This window comes from Phalacrocorax carbo, chromosome 4 (genome assembly GCF_963921805.1).
Source record: "Phalacrocorax carbo chromosome 4, bPhaCar2.1, whole genome shotgun sequence".
Classification (NCBI taxonomy): Eukaryota; Metazoa; Chordata; class Aves; order Suliformes; family Phalacrocoracidae; genus Phalacrocorax; species Phalacrocorax carbo.
The window spans coordinates 23,101,145-23,121,550 of record NC_087516.1 but is presented as its reverse complement, the minus strand read 5'-3'; the positions used below and the strand labels follow the sequence as shown (position 1 = coordinate 23,121,550).

Here is a 20,406-nt window from a genome sequence, read left to right as displayed (position 1 = left end):
AGTTACTATATAAGAAGAAAAAGCATCAAGAAGATGGTTTACCCCAGCTAGGCTTAGCACAATTTATAAAAACTGTGAGTTCTTTCGGAAGCAGTGGAGGTGTACACTTGTGTGGGGAAAAGATAGACTCCAGTATCGGAGATTCCACTCATGGGATATTTTGTAGGTGCTGGAAAAAGACACGGCAATTTTTTCCTCTTGCTCTAGTCTTTCCTTCCTTCTCTGCTTCTCCACAGGATGGGGAAAAACTTAGTGATTCATTCTTATTTAGGCCACTTTCTCCATGACACTGAGTTTGCTGACTGTAAAATTTAGCAAAGGAGGAGTAAACATGGTATACTAAACCTGCTTTTATACTTTGTTTCCTCTGCAACATTCTGGAAAGCAGTGATAGTTGAAAGGTCTAGATTTGATTCCTTTTTTTATATATTTTTTAATGAATTCTTGATTATAATGTAAGCATGAAGAAGTTGGTTGTGTTGCTGAAAATAGAAATTTGAAAATTATATCTTGGCTATCTTGGTCTTTCCAAACCTGCTTTCTCCTACAGTGAATGCTATAGCAGCCTGCTGAAATTTGCTTTAGTGAGCTTACAAAGAAGCAATACTAGGATATAAATATTTTTAACCATTGATTTAATCTTTAAAAACACCACTTTAAATAGAATCACTTGCCTTATAATTAACAAGAATCCTTTCTTAGAAATTACAGTACCATACTGTAGATAGCTACAAATTATGCATTAATATCTCCCTATTTTAGGATCCTTAAATCAGTTTGAAAGTCCTAAAGGGATTTATTTCTAACACTTCTGTGCCAATTACATTATACTTATTTGCTGTTCTTTGTTCTTTCTTCTCCCAGAGGCTCTTCCATACTACTACAGAATAGGTATTTTGCTTTTTCCCCCCCCGGTTTCTTGGTAGGTTCATCTGTCTTTAAACCAGACAGACTTGGTTTAGAAGAAATAGCCATATGAACTGGATGACTGGAATCCTATCATTTTACTGAGCAATATACTAAATATTCTTGTCTAACTCTGGTGTTGCTTTCTTCTTTTGCATAGGCTAGACAATTTGCACATTTATGAACTATTAAGCGTCTTCTATTGAGCTTCCTGAGAAGAGTGTATAAAGACATGAAATTATTTCTGCCTAGGTCATATTTATTAGTTTCAGTCTCTGCATAAGATTTACATTTTACTGCAGCACAGGAGGGAGAAATGAAGCCAGGGTTAAAGGGGAGCATAAATTGTTAACTTTCGCCAGTTCATATTGCCTTCTCTTACCAGTCTCTGTGGTTCAGGAAATTTATTTTATCTTCCTGTAATCATCTTCCTGGATGCAGTTGGTAAACAAGAAGAATGCAGATAAAAGACAAAATAAACAAACATAAGGTCATGCCTTGCATACTACATCTACTATAAAATAAACATGAAAGCTTGATTGAAGTTACTCATTAAAATACTGCTACTGCTGAAAGAGGTTGAGGGGTAGCTCATTCGAGTGTGATGTGGGAGATCTGGGGTCAGTTGGTGGACTGAATTCTCTCCACAGGCATGCAGTTTCAGACCTCTGATTTTGGAAGGAAGAATCTTCCTTGACATGTTCATTAAAGACCAGGCAACGTTAACCGAAAGCACAGTCAGAGAAAGAAATTTGCAATGTAAAGTTTATTTAAAAAAAAAAAAAAGTCCCGGCTACCCTGTATTCACAAAAATCAAAGCCTAATCTGTAACTAAGGTAAAGAAACAGAAACAGCACTTTCTGTGGTGTTCAGTGGGAAGTTGTACACAATGATTTGCAAGGCCTCTGTAGCAATACTGTGTTTTGTAGAAAACAACAGGGAGACGGGTCAGTTTTAACCTTCGATCCCTCTCCCCACAGACATATTCTTCATATATTACAAGTGATGTAAATCCCAACTTAATGACTGTTTTGGAACCTACTTTTTTAAAACAAACAAAAAAGGCAGTGTGTTATCCAGACAGATAAGGAATAAACTCTGCTTCTTAGATGTTCCTTCTTGAGGTTTTGTTCTTGATGTGCTGAGATAATTTGATTCACAGCTAGAAATTGAGGGTTTTATTTCACGTTTTGCTCCAAAATGCTGCATTAATTGCGTTGTTCTTTTCAGCACAGATGCTTCATGGACATTTTAGAATTTGTTAATATTTCTAAACTTCTTGTAAAAAATAACAACCTTGCTGATAATTAGAAAATTGCCATTCCATAATGGAAATACCTGAGCTTTCACTTAAGACTTGTTATTCCCCTTAATAAGAAGGTTTTAACAACACCTTAATAAGAAGCCCTTTTAAACAGTAATCGGAAACAATTGCTATCATTACAAGTGCTTTACTTCTACTGCAAAAACAGCTATATGCTGTCCTGAGTGACAATAACCTTTACTGAATTTCACTCTCTAGATAGGTACAACCTCAGCTATATCAGCAGCTGAAGATGTGGCCAGTTACAAAGGCAGTTTCATCTTTGCCATGCAAAATATAGGTTAAATATGCAAACTAGCATGTGGTTTAATCCAGTAAAAATGGAATAGCCTGTCAGAGAAAGTACACTGGCAAATGAGCAACCAGTTGAACATGTTATATTTTAATTTGCAGAGACAAAAATGACAAGCAATTTATTTACATAAAACTGTACAAAAGCAAATTAAATTATGTAAATATTTCATAAATAGAGGTGGACTAGCGTTTAATACATTTTGCCATGTTTAGCATAGTTGCGTGCATAGTGACTCATAATAAACAATGATAAATTGTTCTCTGTTTCACTATCAACATCCAAGTTGCAGAACAATAGTCAATGATTAATATTACAAACAGATCGTACCACACTGAATGCAAGTGCTTTAAAATTTAGGAAAAAGTTGTCTGAAAGCATACCCCAGGTAGCTGGTGAATGTTGTCTTCTTCCTTGTGTTTATGCTCTTCAGTTGGTAATACAACTTAACTGATGGACTTTCATTTCTATTGCTATGTCATCTGCTTCACTCTTTAAGGAAACACTGTATATTTATCACCAGTGAAACAAAAGGAAAAATACTTCGTTGTTCAAGTTCCTTACAAGTGCTTGGCGATGGCTGGATTTAGGGCAAGGTCTTTATCCATATTCTTTGCTTTCCTGCTTGACAACTTCCTAGGGTAGCCTTTCAGCCAATCATTTCAACCCCATTTAAGTTCTTCCCCCACATAAAAATAACGTTTAACTTTTTTTTCCTGAAACTCAGGCAGCAGGCCAGTCAGAAACCATATTGAATAAACATAGTGGATCTGAGATCCAGAATGAGCATTAGATTTTAGACCGAAGCTATTGAATTTTCTAATACATATAAAGTTATATATTAATGCATCAATCTATAAAGGTGCCCTAATGTAAAATACATGCAAAGCTCATTTGAGTTTCCCATGGAAGGAAATAAAAGGATGTTTTCTATACTGTACAACTGAAATGTGATGACAGCTAAAAACAATTAAAAAAATATTAATTGTCAGTTTTCCTGACAACATGAATCGGTGACACCTTGCTAAATAACTACAATATAGACTGATCATAGTTTTCCAGGCAGCAGAATTAAAAACAGATGAAAACAACCCCAAACCCCACACAAATAGTAATTAAAAAAATCCTCAAGACCTACTTAAACCACAGCCTTGTGTTAATAATGCTTAAGACTGGTCCATTAACTGAGTTTGGCAAAAGGCTTGTTTTTAAATATATTATTTATAATTTCTCAGAAAATAAACACAGGTAAATATACAGGTTCAAAAAAGTTGGGAATAGCCCCTTATCCCTCAGTGTCCAAACCCAACTACCACTTTACCATAATAATAGGTATAAAAGGCACAGTTGCATATTTTGCATTCACCCTAATTATTTTTTATAGTTTTATTTGTTTATTTTTTATACAAAAGCACTCTATTTATGGAGTGGCACCAGAATTAACCTATTTCAAATAAAGAAGAAAGATACAAACCCAAAATATATTTGTGTGTCATGCCAGGTCAGAAGAGTAATCAGCATATTAACAGTGGCTAGTTCCATTAGAATTATTGTGAATACTTACAGTAGATAGAACTTTTTAAAAATCCTTTCACACCCATTTTAGATCTAAGGAGATGCACACAAGTAAAATATTTAATGACTGTTCTATGTGGTGCAAAGATTGGTGAGTGACTGCTGATCCATTTAATCTGAAGGTCTTCTATGACCTGTATTATTAGCCTTGTAGAAAAAGGGTCTAAGGATATATGGAACCAAGCTACATATTTTTTTTTTTTTTGTGTGTGTAATATTAAATAAAATATTATTAAAGGAAATTCTGTTGATCATTTGTGTTATGCAATTGTGTATTCTGTTGAAACGTGCAAGAAAAATGTGTATACATTACATAAGCATTTTTAGAAGCATTTTTAAACAGGTACTTACAGATTATACAAAGCAGTAACTGCGGTATGCAGTCTCATAACAAAGTACTAGTTTGCATCTGTCCATATTACTTAAATAATTAAACATTAAAATGTTCAATCATTATTCATCTTTGATTTTAATATTTTCTTTCTAAAATGTGCCCATTCATCATAACTGCTATACACAAACTAATGTTACTTGAAGAAAGTAAACTTGAGCGAGGAGAACAAAATGGCCAATAATGGCACTTCCCACTATATGAAATGAATTCAAAAAGATAAATGTGATGAGTGGTACTGATCTACCAACCTCTACTTTAGGCTGTTTAAGGTTATTTCTATGCAATTCTTCAAAGCAAGAAACTACCCAAAACTACATTGTGACTACAGTATACTAGAGAGCCATCTAGCCATGCCTTAATGCCAGGTTAAACAGCCAGGGATTTGAATGCTTTCCCCCTCCTCGAGCTGTCCTTGCTCTGTTGATCGATTGTCGCTGTCATCTGAATGTCTGAGCTCAGTCTGTCATTATTACTACAGCATCAGCTACAAAGCAACTAGCTGAAGTTGTGCACATTTTGTTGCTTTTATTGCACAAAAATCTGTTTCATTTCCTCTTTCTTTCAAGAAGCGCTCACCACGAGAATCGTTACGGCCCACAGCTTTTGCATATCACGGCATCTTGGACTCCTTTTGACTCGTCTTGACCTGCTAAGTGAGTATCATACAACTGTTCATCAGACCATTTTCTCCCTAGCCTAAATGTTCTGAGTCTTGACATCATTTAGTATTGCACTTTTCTTGGTTTTAATGCACTTGTGTTTCAAGAAGACCTTCATTATATCTTTGACATAATTGAAGCAATTGGTAATCTGCAACACTGATGACAAAAGACTTAGCAATCATTCCTTGCACTCTGAAAAGAAGATTTTTGTTTTTGACTTGTAATATTCTCTTGTCACTGCATCATCCCATTGTCCACCCTTTCCATCCTGCCAAGCATTCTCATTAACACAGCCTTCTTTACTACTATTAGTTTTTAATTTTGATCTTAAATATTCCCTGGAGCTGGCATATGCAGCATATCACATGCAGCATCCGCTGCAACATATCATGTCATTACAAAAAAACCCACATCAGTTCCTTTGGGCATTCAACTGAACCACACTGGAAAAAAAAAAAAATGTCATCTGGGCTTGTGAACTGTGCTGCTGTGCAAAATGTAACTGAAGGTGTATTATGAGTACATGTGTGTATTTGTGAATATATTAGTTTTCTAAGCCAAGCCCCAATACTTAGCAGTTCCCCTGATCCATTGTGTGATCTTTGGCCTTTTTGTTATTACGATCTTCCCAGCTAGATGTTAGTCTTGCCCAAAATAATGATTTCAACAGTTTATCATTACTATCCTACGGTATATGTGTTACTAATTGTGTTTACGTTGACGTAGTCATTACAGAGAACGAGAGAGGAGGAGAGAAACAGACACAGCAAGAACATGTTTGTTCTATGGATAAAACAGAACCAGAGTTCATGACTCACAGGAAAGTATGCCACGTTTTTGACTGCAGTCTCAGGCTGAACATATTTCTCTTGCTTCCAGCCTCAGATGAGAGGTGAGAATATTAAAGCTGTGGTCTTCACAAAGTGCCTATTAATGATTATTCCTTTATATTTATCTCTATATCTGTATGGTTTCTGAAGGATTGTCCCTGGTGGGGATCAGCAATATTCAGATGATATGTTTTGAATACAATTTCCCTGACCTGTTATCCTCAACAAGCCAGATGACAAACAAAATGAGTGGCTTAACTCATGCTTCTGCAGGGAGGAAACAACAGTGTGTTGTGTTCTTTTTCATCAAGCTTGTTACTATGGGAGGAATTTGCAACCATAGATTTAGGAAAATAAAAATCAGTGAGGGGGACTTAGACATGCAAGTAACAACAGTGTTTTCTACATTGTACAGTATAGTCAGGCAGACAGTATAATTAAATGCCTGCTATGGAGGCAGAAGTGGCAGGCAGATCTTTCGTCTCTTTGGTGGCCCCCTTTTTTTTTGTTTCTTATTTTTTGTTAAAATTGTTTTGATTTTAAGACTTTTGCCCCTTTTCTTTCCTATAATATGAAAGAACTTTGCTGCTGCTTTTTAGCCTACAGGTAAACTTCTCTTCTAGTTAGGGTATTGACAGGAGATGGCTTGTATTCCCCTGTCTGTGTAAGGGGGATATCCTCTGGATTGCCTTCTTCATTTTTGCTGAAACTAGCTGCGCTGAAGGTCTCATAGGATGAGGTCAACTTTTTGTTAAGGAGGTTTCTGTTGCGATCACCCATGAGGGAGGCTTCTCCATTGGCCAGCTTTTCCTGACTGCCCCGTTCATCGACAGGCATGAAAGTGGAGAGTTTTGGCTGGCTCTTCTGCTTTCTTTCAGGAGAAGTGCGAACTGGCATCCAGCAGGAGTCCGAGTGGCCATATTCATCACACTCTCGGGTACACTTCCCTGTCAGGGCTACATCTGGTAGAGGCCTTGAATCTGAAAGTAAAATAGAGTTATCTTTACAAATGAATAATATTGCAATGACTTCCAGTGAAACTGAGAATTCTTAAATTCACAAAAGGTATTTTTAAAGGTCTTGGTAAGAATGTTGCAGTAAGTTCCTCAGTAATCGTTTTTTTACGTTGCACGTGCCCATAGGCAACAAGCATATCTGTACAGTTATCCTCAACCTCAAATAAGACTATTAAGCCGCTTGCTGTGCTTGTAAACCAATCTCAAAAGCATTTGGCATTAGGTATTGAATGAATTTTGATGTCTGAAGGAGCCAACCAAGCACTTAATTCCATACTGCCAATTTTCTTTAAATTATTAAAAATACCTTTCTTTGAATTTTTTGTAAAGAATGCTTTGAATTTATGTGAAAGGAACCTGAGGCCCTGCACCCTGCAAATAGTTATGAACATGCTTAACGCCCTGCAAGTGAGCAGCTCTGTTATTGACAATGGGACTCAATTTGCACATAATGTAAAACTTTGCTTGTATTTCTGAGGATCGGGCATCCATTGCTAGTACAAAGTATGTTACATGAATCATACAATCAATGATTAGTAGGAGCATACAAACCCCCTGCTATTGGTTATAAACTTAATCTAACGTTTATGGATAAGCTGTTCCGTGCGTGCATGTGGAGGGACAGGGAGAATCTAAATGCTGCCTGAATAGATGCGCTAATGTTTTATATGTGACTTGCTGTGTTAGAAGGTGTCCTGCTCCAGATCACTGTGTCTAAGCTTTCTAGCTACTGTACTTGTAAAAGCTTTCACTGAAAACCAGCAAAGTTCAGGGGACTGCAGGTTTGACTCCTACCTGATAAAGAACACAGGTAGTTTTTAATATTTTTATTATGATACTTGCATTACAACTGAATTAAAAAGCTACCTCAACTGTTTTAAGCACTGCATAAAGTTCTGAAACTTTGCTTTTATTCAGTTATACTGAACTTTATGGTCTACAAGAAATAACTGGAGCTGCCTATAAGGTAACAACATGATATTCAAAGAAAGTTGACAAAGAACAAAAATCAACAAGTAAATTAAGTTTTCCAGTTTATTCAATATGACTTTCATATGATGTGACTTATGTTATGAAACTTTTAGTTTGCTTTTATAAAAAATCAATTATCTTAAAAAGGAGCAAGAATCTTCAACATGGAAACACAGTCAGGTACTTCAAATGGGCTGTGGCAACTTTCTACCTTCCCACTACAACACCCAAATTCATGTAAACAGTAATTTGACCAGTAATAAGCTATGCCTTATAAAATATTTTTCTAAGACCTATTCAGCCTCCGTTTTGTTACATCTCTTTTGCCTGTTTTTTTCTTTGATTTTGGCTGCCAGATGACCTTCTCGAACAGTGACAATTCCAACTGTGAAATTTTTATAAATATGTAAAAAAGGCCACTGCTGAGGTTAAAAACAAAAAAACAGCCAAATATCCTTTACCTCTTCCAGAATAAACTGTTTGAATTTAAAATACTTACAACAGGTGCTTGCAGAGCAAGCATATTTCATTTCAGCATCTGCAGATTTAATCCTGATGGAACTGCAAAAGCTCTTGAAAGTCAGATTTATGTTCATCCTGTCCTGATTTTTTCATGCATTTAAACATTCATTTAATTAGTAATTTGTTGCATTTTTGTGAACAATACATATATTTTTATTATTAACAGTTGTCAACATTTTTGTTACTGTATAATATTTCATATTTCAATATGTCACTGATTTTAATGAGGAAAACAGCACTGATGTTTAGATAACTGAATAATTCTGTAGCTGAGATTTGTAAGGCTAGGAGGAGGGAACTGAGTGGTGTTTTTTGGTTTTGTTTTGGGTTTTTTTTCCCCAGTTCAGTTGTACTTTTTAAGGCTTTTGCTCTTAGACTCAGCCATGATTCCCACATCTTTTCAAGGAATGAAAAAACTATGGACAGTTATCAGCCTATAAATTTTCAGATTACTGTGTTCTGGAGATGTAGACAGAAGATGGGGACTGCAACAGAGAAATTCTTTATTTTTCAGCTAAATCTAGTATTATTCTGGCATTCTCCAAAGGTAAGAAGCATAATTAACTGCTAAGCAGCACCTGATGTGCTTCGATTTTTAGGCAGAAAAACCCTCATCATATTTTTACAACGAGACATATTCCCTTCCCATCTAAATCTCAATAAACTCTTCAATCAGCACCTTATTTCCAAACAATGACCATTAAACATTATGCCCTCTACTATTATTTCAATTATTACTCTGGCAGAATATTAGCAAATGCCTATCAAGGCAGCGTCTGATCTTGATTTAAAACATAGGACTATGTATTTACTGAAAAGGAGGTTTTTGTTATTGTTTGAGGGTTATTTTCCAGATTGAAACAGTTAATGCCTCTTTATATCTGATGGTTTCTTTTTAATGTAAATAAATCTTCAGCCAGGATTACTTGGGTTGATGAAAAAAACCTTCCCTTGCTAGTGGTCCTTGAATCACACTTGTAGTGCAACCCCTATTCACTGTTGGGCAAATACTAGAATTCCTTATTGTAAAGCATGAGGACTTGTACAATCCAGCTTTATAGTGCTGTTTTATGTTTAAGTCAGCATGTGGCTGACTTGCAGTGTTGGGTCATGTGACAAACTGAATCTTCACACCCACAAAAGAGCTGAGAGATACTGGCAGGATAACACTAGCCCAAATAATACCCTGATGAGCTACTTCCAGGTCCATCACAGAGGCCATCAGCCCATCAAAGGTCTATCTGCCCAGGCCCAAAGGAGCACAGCAGTCTGTAGTGGCAGATAGAAACCCAAATCAAGGACTGAGGAGACGCAACCACCTTGTCCTCACCCGTCCCAGGGCTATCCTAGCTGCATGCCATCTGCCCTACTGTCCAGGTGTGAAACCCATCAGCACGGGTCATTCACAATTGCTTTCCAGGTTGCTTTTCTGTCTCACAGTGGGGATTGCTGCCTAGGTATGTAGGACACATTATGGCATATGGGGGAAAAGCGGTTTGGAATAGCACAGAACTTATTATGTGATGTTTAGGGGAGGAACAAAAGGGAGGACAAAGGAGGGTTTTAGGTGATTTGGGGAGGAACAAGAGTGGGAAAACAGAGAGATAAGGGGATTAACAAGGCCAGTCACACGTAAATAATTTGCTGGCTAATGTCTGTCTGGTCATGCCCTGTGCCTGATCAAGGCACGGTCTGACCTTTATTTAAAACATGGGAATATTTATTTAGTGGAAAGGGGTTTTTTTTGTTGTTTGAGAGTTTTTTTCCAGATTAAAACAGTTAGTGTCTTATCTTATTAAATTAGTTCCTGACACCTTCCTGGGTATGAGCTCTCTATTACGTGTGCATAAACATGTATACATATGTGGATGTCCACTCGCAGTAGTGGACTTCCATCCTGTCCAGCCAGAAAGGGGAGCAGAATGAGGCCACTGGTGCTGTCTGTGTGCGAGTGCTCTGAGTGTCTGTGAGCTGTGTGGCCAACTGCCTATATATTTGGTGTATGTATGTGCTCTCTGTGAGTGCCTACCGGGAATGTATCTTCATCTTTCCTACTGGTTGGACCTGGGGACATGGCGCAGCAGCAGAAGCCTTGACTCCCTCAGGCTGTCAACTCTGGTGTGATATATTTTCCTCTAAAACACCCTTCAATTAGTATTTGGCACATACAGCTAACGTAGCCTTCTACTCCATTGCTTTCTTGCATCTGTGCTAAGAGCCTGAATCACTCCAGCATTTAAGCACACATTTAATATAATGTGTTTGAAACCTGTTGTATTTTAACTGCTCTTCTGTTTAAAAGATGTTTAAAAGATGCACATAACTTCAGCATTTTCTTGGGTGCCAGGAAAGAGGGAATATTTTGTGTGTGTATTCTATCAGAAGATGAGTAAAATACCCAGTGCTGTCAGGACTAAACTATTACTAGTACCTAAATTCATCAGTTAAGGAAAACTTGTGTACTTTCTATACACTGCAGTAGATAACAGAGATTTAACCTTCATTTTGAATGAACTGCCACACCACTTTAGCTACAAAGTAATTAACTGTATTGTTTTGCAAATTCCCTGAACAAATTGACCCTCTTTGTAGAGTAGTGACTTTATGCTCCTCTTTTTACATTATGTAGCCCATGAAGTTGTGAACAATCTCTGAATTTGGAAAAAAAAATTAAGTTACTTTTGTCCTCTAGAATAATTTACATCCAAACATATCTACCTCTAAGTCATATGCTTCTTTTAGTGCTTCTAGTTTAAAAGTTAAACACTTTAGTAGCGACGACACTGCTAGCTGCCAAGCCTAATGGAATATGATACGTCAAAGAATTTGTCAGCACAATTGGCAAATCATCAAGAAGAGTTCAACAGATTTCTACTACAGTTACATATTTGGAAACTGACTCAAATAAGTGCTTAAGATGCCAGTTATTGACAAACAAATTTATCACAATTCTAATTAATGAGAAAGTAAACCTGGAGGGATGATATTTCTTGACATATAGAAATTTGTCGATTTGGGGTTAGGTTTTAAGCGTTTATACATAGACTACTCAAATTTAAGCTTTTATTTGCATAAAATTATCTTCAGAGTTACAACAGAAGATGTCATCTAAGTTATTTTCAAGCATATCCTCTTATGGTGTCTTTACATCCGAACTAGGTACTGCTTGACTATTTACAATGCCATTGCAAACCCACTCCCTAAAACGCAGATATTTAGACAAGTTTTTAGGTATACACAAAAATGGAGACTTCAAAAGTAAATATTTATAAATCAGATTTCACTTGCAACTGCTCAGACTTCAGCTTAAAAAAAAAATTGCAGAGCACTAATTTACAGGGTCTCACAATCTACTTTCTCATTGCATCTGATATGTTTCCACCTCCAACTTCCAAAGTTACCATACAACTATAATTTAAAAAAACAAAAAACAAAACAAAGCACCAAAAACCTCCCAACTTTTATCATTAATCCAATGAACCCTAAACATTTATGGCTAATTTCTGAGACAGTGATAGCTTATGTTTTCCATAAAACTTTGTATAAAAACATGCAAATGAATGGAGTTATTTATATGCATGCTCATGTTTCTGCTGATTGTAGCTGACTGTTGCTTTAGGGCTAGAAGGATTGCTTGTTATCAGAAAGGGAAGGCACCTACCATGGTAATGTGGAGAGGGGAAATATGGTGTTCTACATCCATTTTAAACAAAAACCCATTAACAACCAAAATATTCCACCCAAACAATTTTTGGCTATTTCTCTCCTCCCATTCCTTCCCAAAGAAGGACAATATATTTCGTCAAGTAAAGACAAAATATTATGAACACAATAGTCAACAAGTACATGTTATAAGTTATGTGCAAAAGCATTGTACATATGTACACACACATTGCAGAAATATAATCAAGGATACACAGTCAATCTGGCTCCACTCCACATATATTTAACGATCATTCTTGTACAACATATTGTATACAAACCCAGCACTAGTTGTGACATAGTCCTAGGACATATACTGTTTTGGAGAAAGATGCAAGGAGCTTTTAATTTTCTCATCTTTTGTAGACCACACACAAAGCCTATGGTAACAACAGGCTTTAGATGTACTTAACTAGTCAAAAGCTCTGTTCCACTTGTCCCTGGAGATGGAAAACCCTCCAAAGCAATACTGACACCCTATCTAGATACAATAACTTGAACATTCTCTGAAAGAACGCTGTGCCCGAAAGTATTCCTAGCTGTAGACTTTTCTTGGATAAGTGCACAACCACAGTGCCGTACAGCACTACAGCAGTGCAACAGTACCTCTGTAAACCATGAATCCTGGTCCACAGGATCTGAGGAGTCATTGGCAGATGAGTTCTAAATACTATCTATGATAAATTTATGACTACATGCAGATTTTGCTGCCTTTCCCCATTGATGGGCCCATAACATCCCTGGGGGTTCCAGTTTTTGAGGACCTGTAAAGAAGGCCTGTGCAGTACTTCCAGACTACTGTGAGAAAAGAAAAAGGAGTAGGAACAGTCATAGAGTAATGATAAAGACTTTGGTTTGGATGAGCCACTTTTCATCCTACCTTTTCTTGCACTCCGTACACAAATACACCATATTCAGATGACCACCCAAAATTCAAGTGAAACACCGGTAAGACTATGTAATTAAACTGGAGACAATTCCGTAGCTTTTATATTCCATTGTTGTCTGTTTTATGAGGTGTGTGATTGGAGAGACAATAGAGCTCTTAAAGCATAACTAGTATTGACTACATAATCAGAGAACAATAATGTAGAAAACAGCTGAGAGGGTACATATTGTAGAAAATCTCTGTTTAAGGGCGAACAAAGAACTAAGCTATAGGGATGCACAGCTACAGCAGTACTGTCTTCGAAATTCCTGCCTCCTAATTGCAGTAATTCAGGAACTGCACCCCAGTTAGTGCTATGGCATATTCTGACATGCCAAGACACTATTAAAATACTTAAACATGTTTGAAGGCATCAGCAACTTCTTTCTCTGCACCTTAGGCTAAATACAGTTAAACAGCAATTGAACATATCTCAAGAAACATTTAGTGCCCCAAGGCTTGGACTGCTGTCATTCTGAATGTGGCATTATCGTGTACTGCAGAGATAGTGCATGCCATCTCTAAAAGAGTCCTACTGAATAAAGTCAAACATAAATCCACTGTTTGAGATATGCCAACTGCATTGAAGTAATGAATATATTAATTGCTTTTGGACTAGAATAATTTCATGTATATCATGTCCAATTCTGAAATTCTTTTCAGTGCTTAAGAGAATACTTCAGAGTACAGAAAGGCTTACATGTACACTGATTGAATGATTAATACTGTGAGAGGAGGTATGACAGAAGGATATAAAATAATGAATTCTGAATCTTTTTAGTCTTTTGTTACGCAAGGAAAAAGGAACATAGAATGAAAGTGATATTTTCAATACTTTACTTGAAAAATGGTAAAATAAAGATATCCCTTAATCAATTCCTAAGAACATCAAGACTCACTGCTGTAGCGTGTCAAAAGTCCAAGTACTTAGATGGTTTCAAGAGAAACCAGAGTGGAATTTTCAAAGCAAACAGGAGATGTTATATAGTCCTCTACCACTAAAACTAATAAAAATAAAACAAACAAATAAAGCAATACCATAAGAAAATAGAAACAAGTAACTGATTCTTTAACATTTGAAAAAAGCTCATACTAGATAAATGAAAGTGAGTTAGCCAGAAGAGAAGGCAGCTGAGGGAGACACCACTTTTCATGTACCTAAAAGGCTATAGTAAAGCAAGAGTGGGAACAATCTGTTTTGCATGTCCATAGTGGGAAGGACCAAAAGTAATGGCTTGATTGCAACAATGACAAATAAGGTTGGAAATTAGAAAAAAAATTCGAGTATAAATATAGTGGTGGAAGGTAATACAGGCTCCACCAGTGGGATGGTTTTACGAATGTCTAGAATAACTTCTCCCAAGGGTAACATAAACGTGGCTAATCCTACCTTAGGAAAGCAAGGATGCACTAAATGACCTCTAAAGGTTCCCTTCAGCACTGTGATTCTGTTAATATGATTACTAACATTTATGTACTTTGGCTTCAGCCCAATCCTTAACTGTTTCTGGGATAAGATTCTTGACATATTCAGTAATAAATCAACCTTAGAAGTTGGGCTTAGGTCCAGCATAAAGCCTATTTTAGAATGACATCCTCCTTAAAAATTTATGTTAATAGAATTACAAACAAAACGCCAAAATGGTTGGACCATTTAAGACAGGTATTAATCAAAGGAATATGGAAAAAAAAACAATCAGTAATGCTAAAAAAGACCTCCCACTGTCAAGTTCCAACATGATAACATTTATAAAATCTTCTTGCCTAAGTCCCAACACATACATTCCATGTTACAGTTTCATAAAAATGTTAAAGATAGATTGCATAATAATTCTACCTATAGTGGTGAAAAACAAATATCACACCTCTGAAGTCCATTAAACCTGAAACTGGTGTAAGAAAGACTCTGTAAAGCAGAAAATTTCAACAGTGTTTACTTCTTATATGAAATTTTGGTTGTCTTTACCCTTGAAAAATACCAGTCTTTTTTTAGGGAGGAACAGAGTCAGATAAGATGAAGAATGTATAAGATTGATGTACTTCTTTTGTTTAATTAAACAGACTATACCAGACTATATAGCTATTTAATATGACTCAGACAGGTAACCAAAGAAATATTACCCATGCAATAAAGTTCCTGGCTTAGATTCCGTGGTTATTTCTATCACAATTTCCTCCACCAGGTTAAGGTATATTATTTAACTGTTCCTCTAGTTATAGAGCAACTCCATTAAAAAGTTTCCTAATTAAATTAATAATTGTACCAGCTCTGTAGCATTGCATCTGTGATCTCCAAGGAATCATCAATATTTCACAATTGACTTAAAGGCTGTTCATATAAAAAACACACCTATGGTGCTTCTTTTTATGCAAAAAACTAGTTGTAGTCTTCCAGGCCTGAATCATAATAATCAGTTTGTTGTCAGTCGAGAGCCATAATATAGGTTGCATAAAATATTCTCTGTAAGTGAAATCAAATTCAACAGACTCAATTCCAGACAAATAATAATTTAAAACCCCAGTTACATTACAATGTAAAAGGAAGCACATTAGAAACATATAGTTTTCTCTAGTTTAAGCTTTATTTATCATGTAGTTTATTATTTCATTTTTGTTCACAAGACCAATTGCATATATATAATGAGAACTAAGAAGTATCAGCTTATGTGATACCAGTGGAGAGTACTATACTAAATATACCATGATGAACTTAAATTCCCTAGATTTTAATGTTCTAGATTTAAATGTAATTGCTACAAGACTCCTTGTAATCCTGTTAAATCCTTTGATAGCCTGATTTACTTCTATCACTGAAATGGCAACATATCCTTCAGAAAAGTAGGACTTACTAGGGCTTCCTGAAGTAGCATAGACACTAAGATGTAGGAAACATTTAAGCTGTCTAATTGTTCTGCCAATCTGATGCTAAAGTATTAATCTGTCACTGTGTCAAATTACATACCTTTGGTTTTTTTCAGCAAAACGTGTCAGTGCTTAACAAACTCTGAGCTGAAACAATTCGTGGAGCAATTAGAATGTCAACTCTCCTGAAGATGACTTTAAAAAGTCTGAATCAGGGCTCAAAAGTCAACATAATTTCCTTGATACTCATGCCAAAGAGATGGGACTGCAGGAGCTCTAAAGGAACAAAGTAGCTAGCAGCCATTATTAGATCATCTCTGCTGTATACTGTGCCTTCCTCCCCCCCACCCCCCAGTATTTTATTTCTTGGTAGTGAGGATTTAATAATGTATTTTCTTCATCAGGAATAGACACCAGGTAGGAAACTGTGGCTCTTGCCACAGAAGAGAAAAACAAGGTTACATGGCTTCCCCTCCTCTCCCTCCAATTTATGCCCATCTCATTCAAAAGGCAACTCCTTTTTGGAGATACTCCAAGTCCTGTTTTCCAGAGGATATTAATGAATGCATTGCTTCCATTTAGAAACAATCCCAAAAGATGTTCAATGTCATTAGATCTCATGGCTATCTCACAAGTATCTCAGAGAATATCCAGAATCAAAAATGAAAGTTGACTATATAGAAAAAATCAGTGACTTGACAAGAGTTGTAAGCTGTTCTGTAAGCTTGCTATTTGTTGAAGTGATACAAAAATGCACTAGATATGACTAATGTTTAGGTTCAAAGGGCAACTGATTAAAAAGACACAACCGCCCCTACACACACGGCTGCCTAATTGTCTAGCATAATATGTGGGGGAAAAAAAAACGAACGGCAAAACTGAACCACTTGTGACTACAGATAAGAGCTCAAACTAAAATAAAGTTCTGGTTGAATGCTTCTGTGTTTAAGAATTCGCTTTAAGGGAGAATACTGATTTCTTTCTTTCAAATCTTTCAGTAAGTTACTCATTTCTTGCAGAATTCTTCTGCCACATGAGATAGTAACTTAAACTGATTATCTTGATAGAACCACTGCTACTTCATGCAGCAACACATTGTTGGATTCTGGATCTTATTTCATTCCCGCATATACAGAATAAAATACTATATAACAACATATATTAAATAGTAGTACTATTTTCATAAAAAGGGAATTACTCTTGTTCCCAAGAGGTTTTCTGTGTGATTCATGTAATGTTTATTTTGTTACGAGTTATAGACCCTCAAAGGTTAAACTTGAACTGTAACTGTAAAATGTGCTGAAGCTCTATTAATTTATATTGTTATTTTCAAATGGGGGGAGAAGAAAGTTCTCCATGCTCTGCATGCAAATGATCATCTAAATAATGTAGAGCTCAGCATGAAGGAGAAACAAATAACTTGTGACTACTTGTCTTTTTAGTAGCTGTCAAGAGGAAGCTGTGTTGTAAGAAGAAATATAGCAGTCATGTGAAGGATACATTTAACCTTTTCTGTCACATAAAGGGAGCCTTATCTCACACAATGAAAAAAAGTACTCACTTATCTGTGCATGTCATACATGTTTCTCTCACAAATACACATATAAATTTGTAATTTTACTTAATCGTACTAGCAAGATCTGGGATACAGAACAAAATGTAATTAAATTCAGCGAATTGAAAAGTACAAAAAATGCATTTTTACTCCTTTAGCAGAAGATCTACATGATGCAAGAACTAAATGAATGTCAAAAACAGAAATAAAAAACATTTTAAGATTATTGTATTAATGAACATTTTCCCTGTTTGTATAAGTATACTCCAGAAGAACTAGGTTAAATTTTATAAAATATTGTGCTCATCTTCATTAATAATGAAGCATAACATAAGTATAAAATCATACAATTCAGGATTAAATGGTAATATTTCTGCCTGTCACAGGGAAAGGAAACTATTTACTGATTAACTAGTTACAGACTCTTGTGTTTTTTTTAATGTCAGTGGCATGAGCCATAGTGTCACTCTGGTCTTTAGATCAATTATTTTGGAACGCTCAATTTCCTAGGAAGAGGTAAAATCTACCCCAGAATTAATCACCCTAAGTAAGTTAGTACTTTTGTTATTAAAACTGATGCTTTCTCACTGAGATGATGCAGGGAAGGGGAATGGATTTTTGTTGATATTGTTGTTTTTATAGTAAGTATGTGCAGAAGTTTTCACACCTCAAAAAACGGAGAGACAAATACAGAAAGATAATGAAACTCTCAGCTTGATTTATGTCCTGCTCAAAGGGATTTTTCATTAAATCTTTTATTGATTTTTCAGCTGTGTGTGCAGATTACAGCCAGTGAATTAATTACAAACATCAGCTCAGAATGGTTACATACTTATGACAGATTCATCTGGGTTACAGTCCATTAGTAATTAAGTATTAAGCACAGCACTAATTCCCCCGTGCATGTACAGTAGATAGACTGTAATCATACACATGAATCACAGGGATATTATATTAAAAGAGATTACAGTATCACTGTTTATCTCACTATAGAATAGAAAAGTATAATGATTTTTTATATATATACTAATGGAAAGTATAGAAGTCTGAATGATGCAAAACAGAGAAGACAAAAAAATCAAGTTTTACTTGCAAAGTCTAAGCCTGTCAGAAATAACAGTCTCAATCCTTCTTGTGGGAGAAGGAATCTACCAGAGCCTGTAGTGCATATCATAGTTTTTTCGCCCCTGCCCTTGACACTAAGTAACCTACAGTGTTTCATTCATTCAACAGTTATAGGAGGTAATGTAGTAGAATTCTTACCTTACAAACAGAACTGTGTCTTTATGAAAGTTAAAGGCAAGATTGGACTTGAACAGGGGTGTCTAAGCCTATTAGTCAGGAGCTATCTCTCATCCCTGAGATGAAGATACTGGGTTTCTGGTTGCTTCACCAGCTATTGGTAACATTTTCTTCAAATTTCCTAAGCCACTTATTTGAGTGGACAGCTGAGCATATCCCTCTACAGAGTTCTTGAGAACTTCCAATACATGTGAAATATTTCCTAGCCCCAAAGTAAAAAATTGAGTTATTTTTGTCCGAAGTTATTCCAGTGGAAGCACTCGTTAACAAATATATTCTCTTGGTTTAAGAATGTTTCATGTTGCAATTTGTCTGCTTTTGTATTTTGCAGCACAATATTAAAACTAGTCAGTATGATTTTCACAGAACCACAGAATCACAGGTTGGAAGGGACCTCAAGGATCACCTAGTCCAACCTTTCTAGGAAGAGCACAGGCTAGACAAGATGGCCCAGCACCCTGTCCAGACGACTCTTGAAGGTGTCCAACGCGGCCGAGTCAACCACATCCCCGTGGAGATTATTCCAAGGGTTGACTGTTCTCACTGTGAAAAATTTCCCTCTGGTGTCCAGTTGGAGTCTCCCCAAGAGCAACTTGTGTCCATTCCCCCTTGTCCTCTCCATGGGACTCCTTGGAAAAAAGGAGTCTCCATCTGCTTTGTACTTAAGTACTTAAGTACATGGTGATGAGATCCCCTCTAAGCCTCCTTTTCTCAAGGCTGAACAAACCCAGATCTCCCAGCCTATCCTCATATGGCAGGCTTCCCAGTCCTTTGATCATCTTGGTGGCCCTTCTCTGGACCCCTTCCAGCCTGTCCACATCCTTTTTGTAGAGCGGGGACCAGAACTGTACACAGTCCTCCAGGTGTGGCCTGACAAGTGCTGAGTAGAGCAGGATAATGACTTCTTTCTCTCTGCTGGTGATGCCCTTTTTGATGCAACCCAGCATCCTGTTGGCCACCTTGGCCACAGCAGCACACTGTTCGCTCATGTTGAGCTCCCTGTCCACCAGGTCCCCCAGGTCCCTTTCCACAGAGCTGCTCTCCAGCCAGGTGCATCCCAGTCTGTGCTGCACTCCCGGATTATGTTTTCCCAGGTGCATGATCTTACACTTTTCCTTGTTGAACTTCATAAGTTTCTTGCTGGCCCACTCCTCCAGCCTATCCAGATCTCCCTGCAAAGCAGCTCTCCCTTCTGGAGTATCTACTTCCCCACTCAACTTGGTGTCATCAGCAAACATCATCAGGCTACACTTGATCCTGTTACCTGGATCACTTAATGGTATGTTGAATAACATAGGGCCCAATATTGATCCCTGGGGGACTCCACTAGTGACAGGTTGCCAGTTTGAGAAAGGGCACCCTTTGGGTGCGGCCTGTCAGCCACTTCCCCACCCACTGCACAGACCACTTGTCTAGGCCATAACACATCAATTTCTCCAGGAGGAGACTGTGGGGAAATGTATCAAAAGCCTTGGAGAAGTCCAGGCAGACAATGTCCACAGCCTGCCCCATGTCAACCAGGCGAGCCACTTTGTCATAGAAGGCCACCAGGTTTGTCAAGCAC

At 36.9% G+C, this 20,406-nt stretch overlaps 1 protein-coding gene across 6 annotated transcripts in view; it reads right to left on the bottom strand.

Moving 5' to 3' along the window:
- Window positions 1-2,591: 2,591 nt before the first annotated feature.
- The window catches only part of PCDH7 (protocadherin 7), a 291,240-nt gene continuing 273,425 nt past the window's right edge, over window positions 2,592-20,406 (bottom strand). For all 6 annotated transcript variants that reach the window (XM_064449263.1, XM_064449264.1, XM_064449265.1 and 3 more), the window contains one exon: window positions 2,592-6,963. In XM_064449263.1, the coding sequence (XP_064305333.1) occupies window positions 6,584-6,963 (380 nt within the window). In that variant the 3' untranslated portion in view covers window positions 2,592-6,583. The remainder of the gene's footprint in view (window positions 6,964-20,406) is intronic.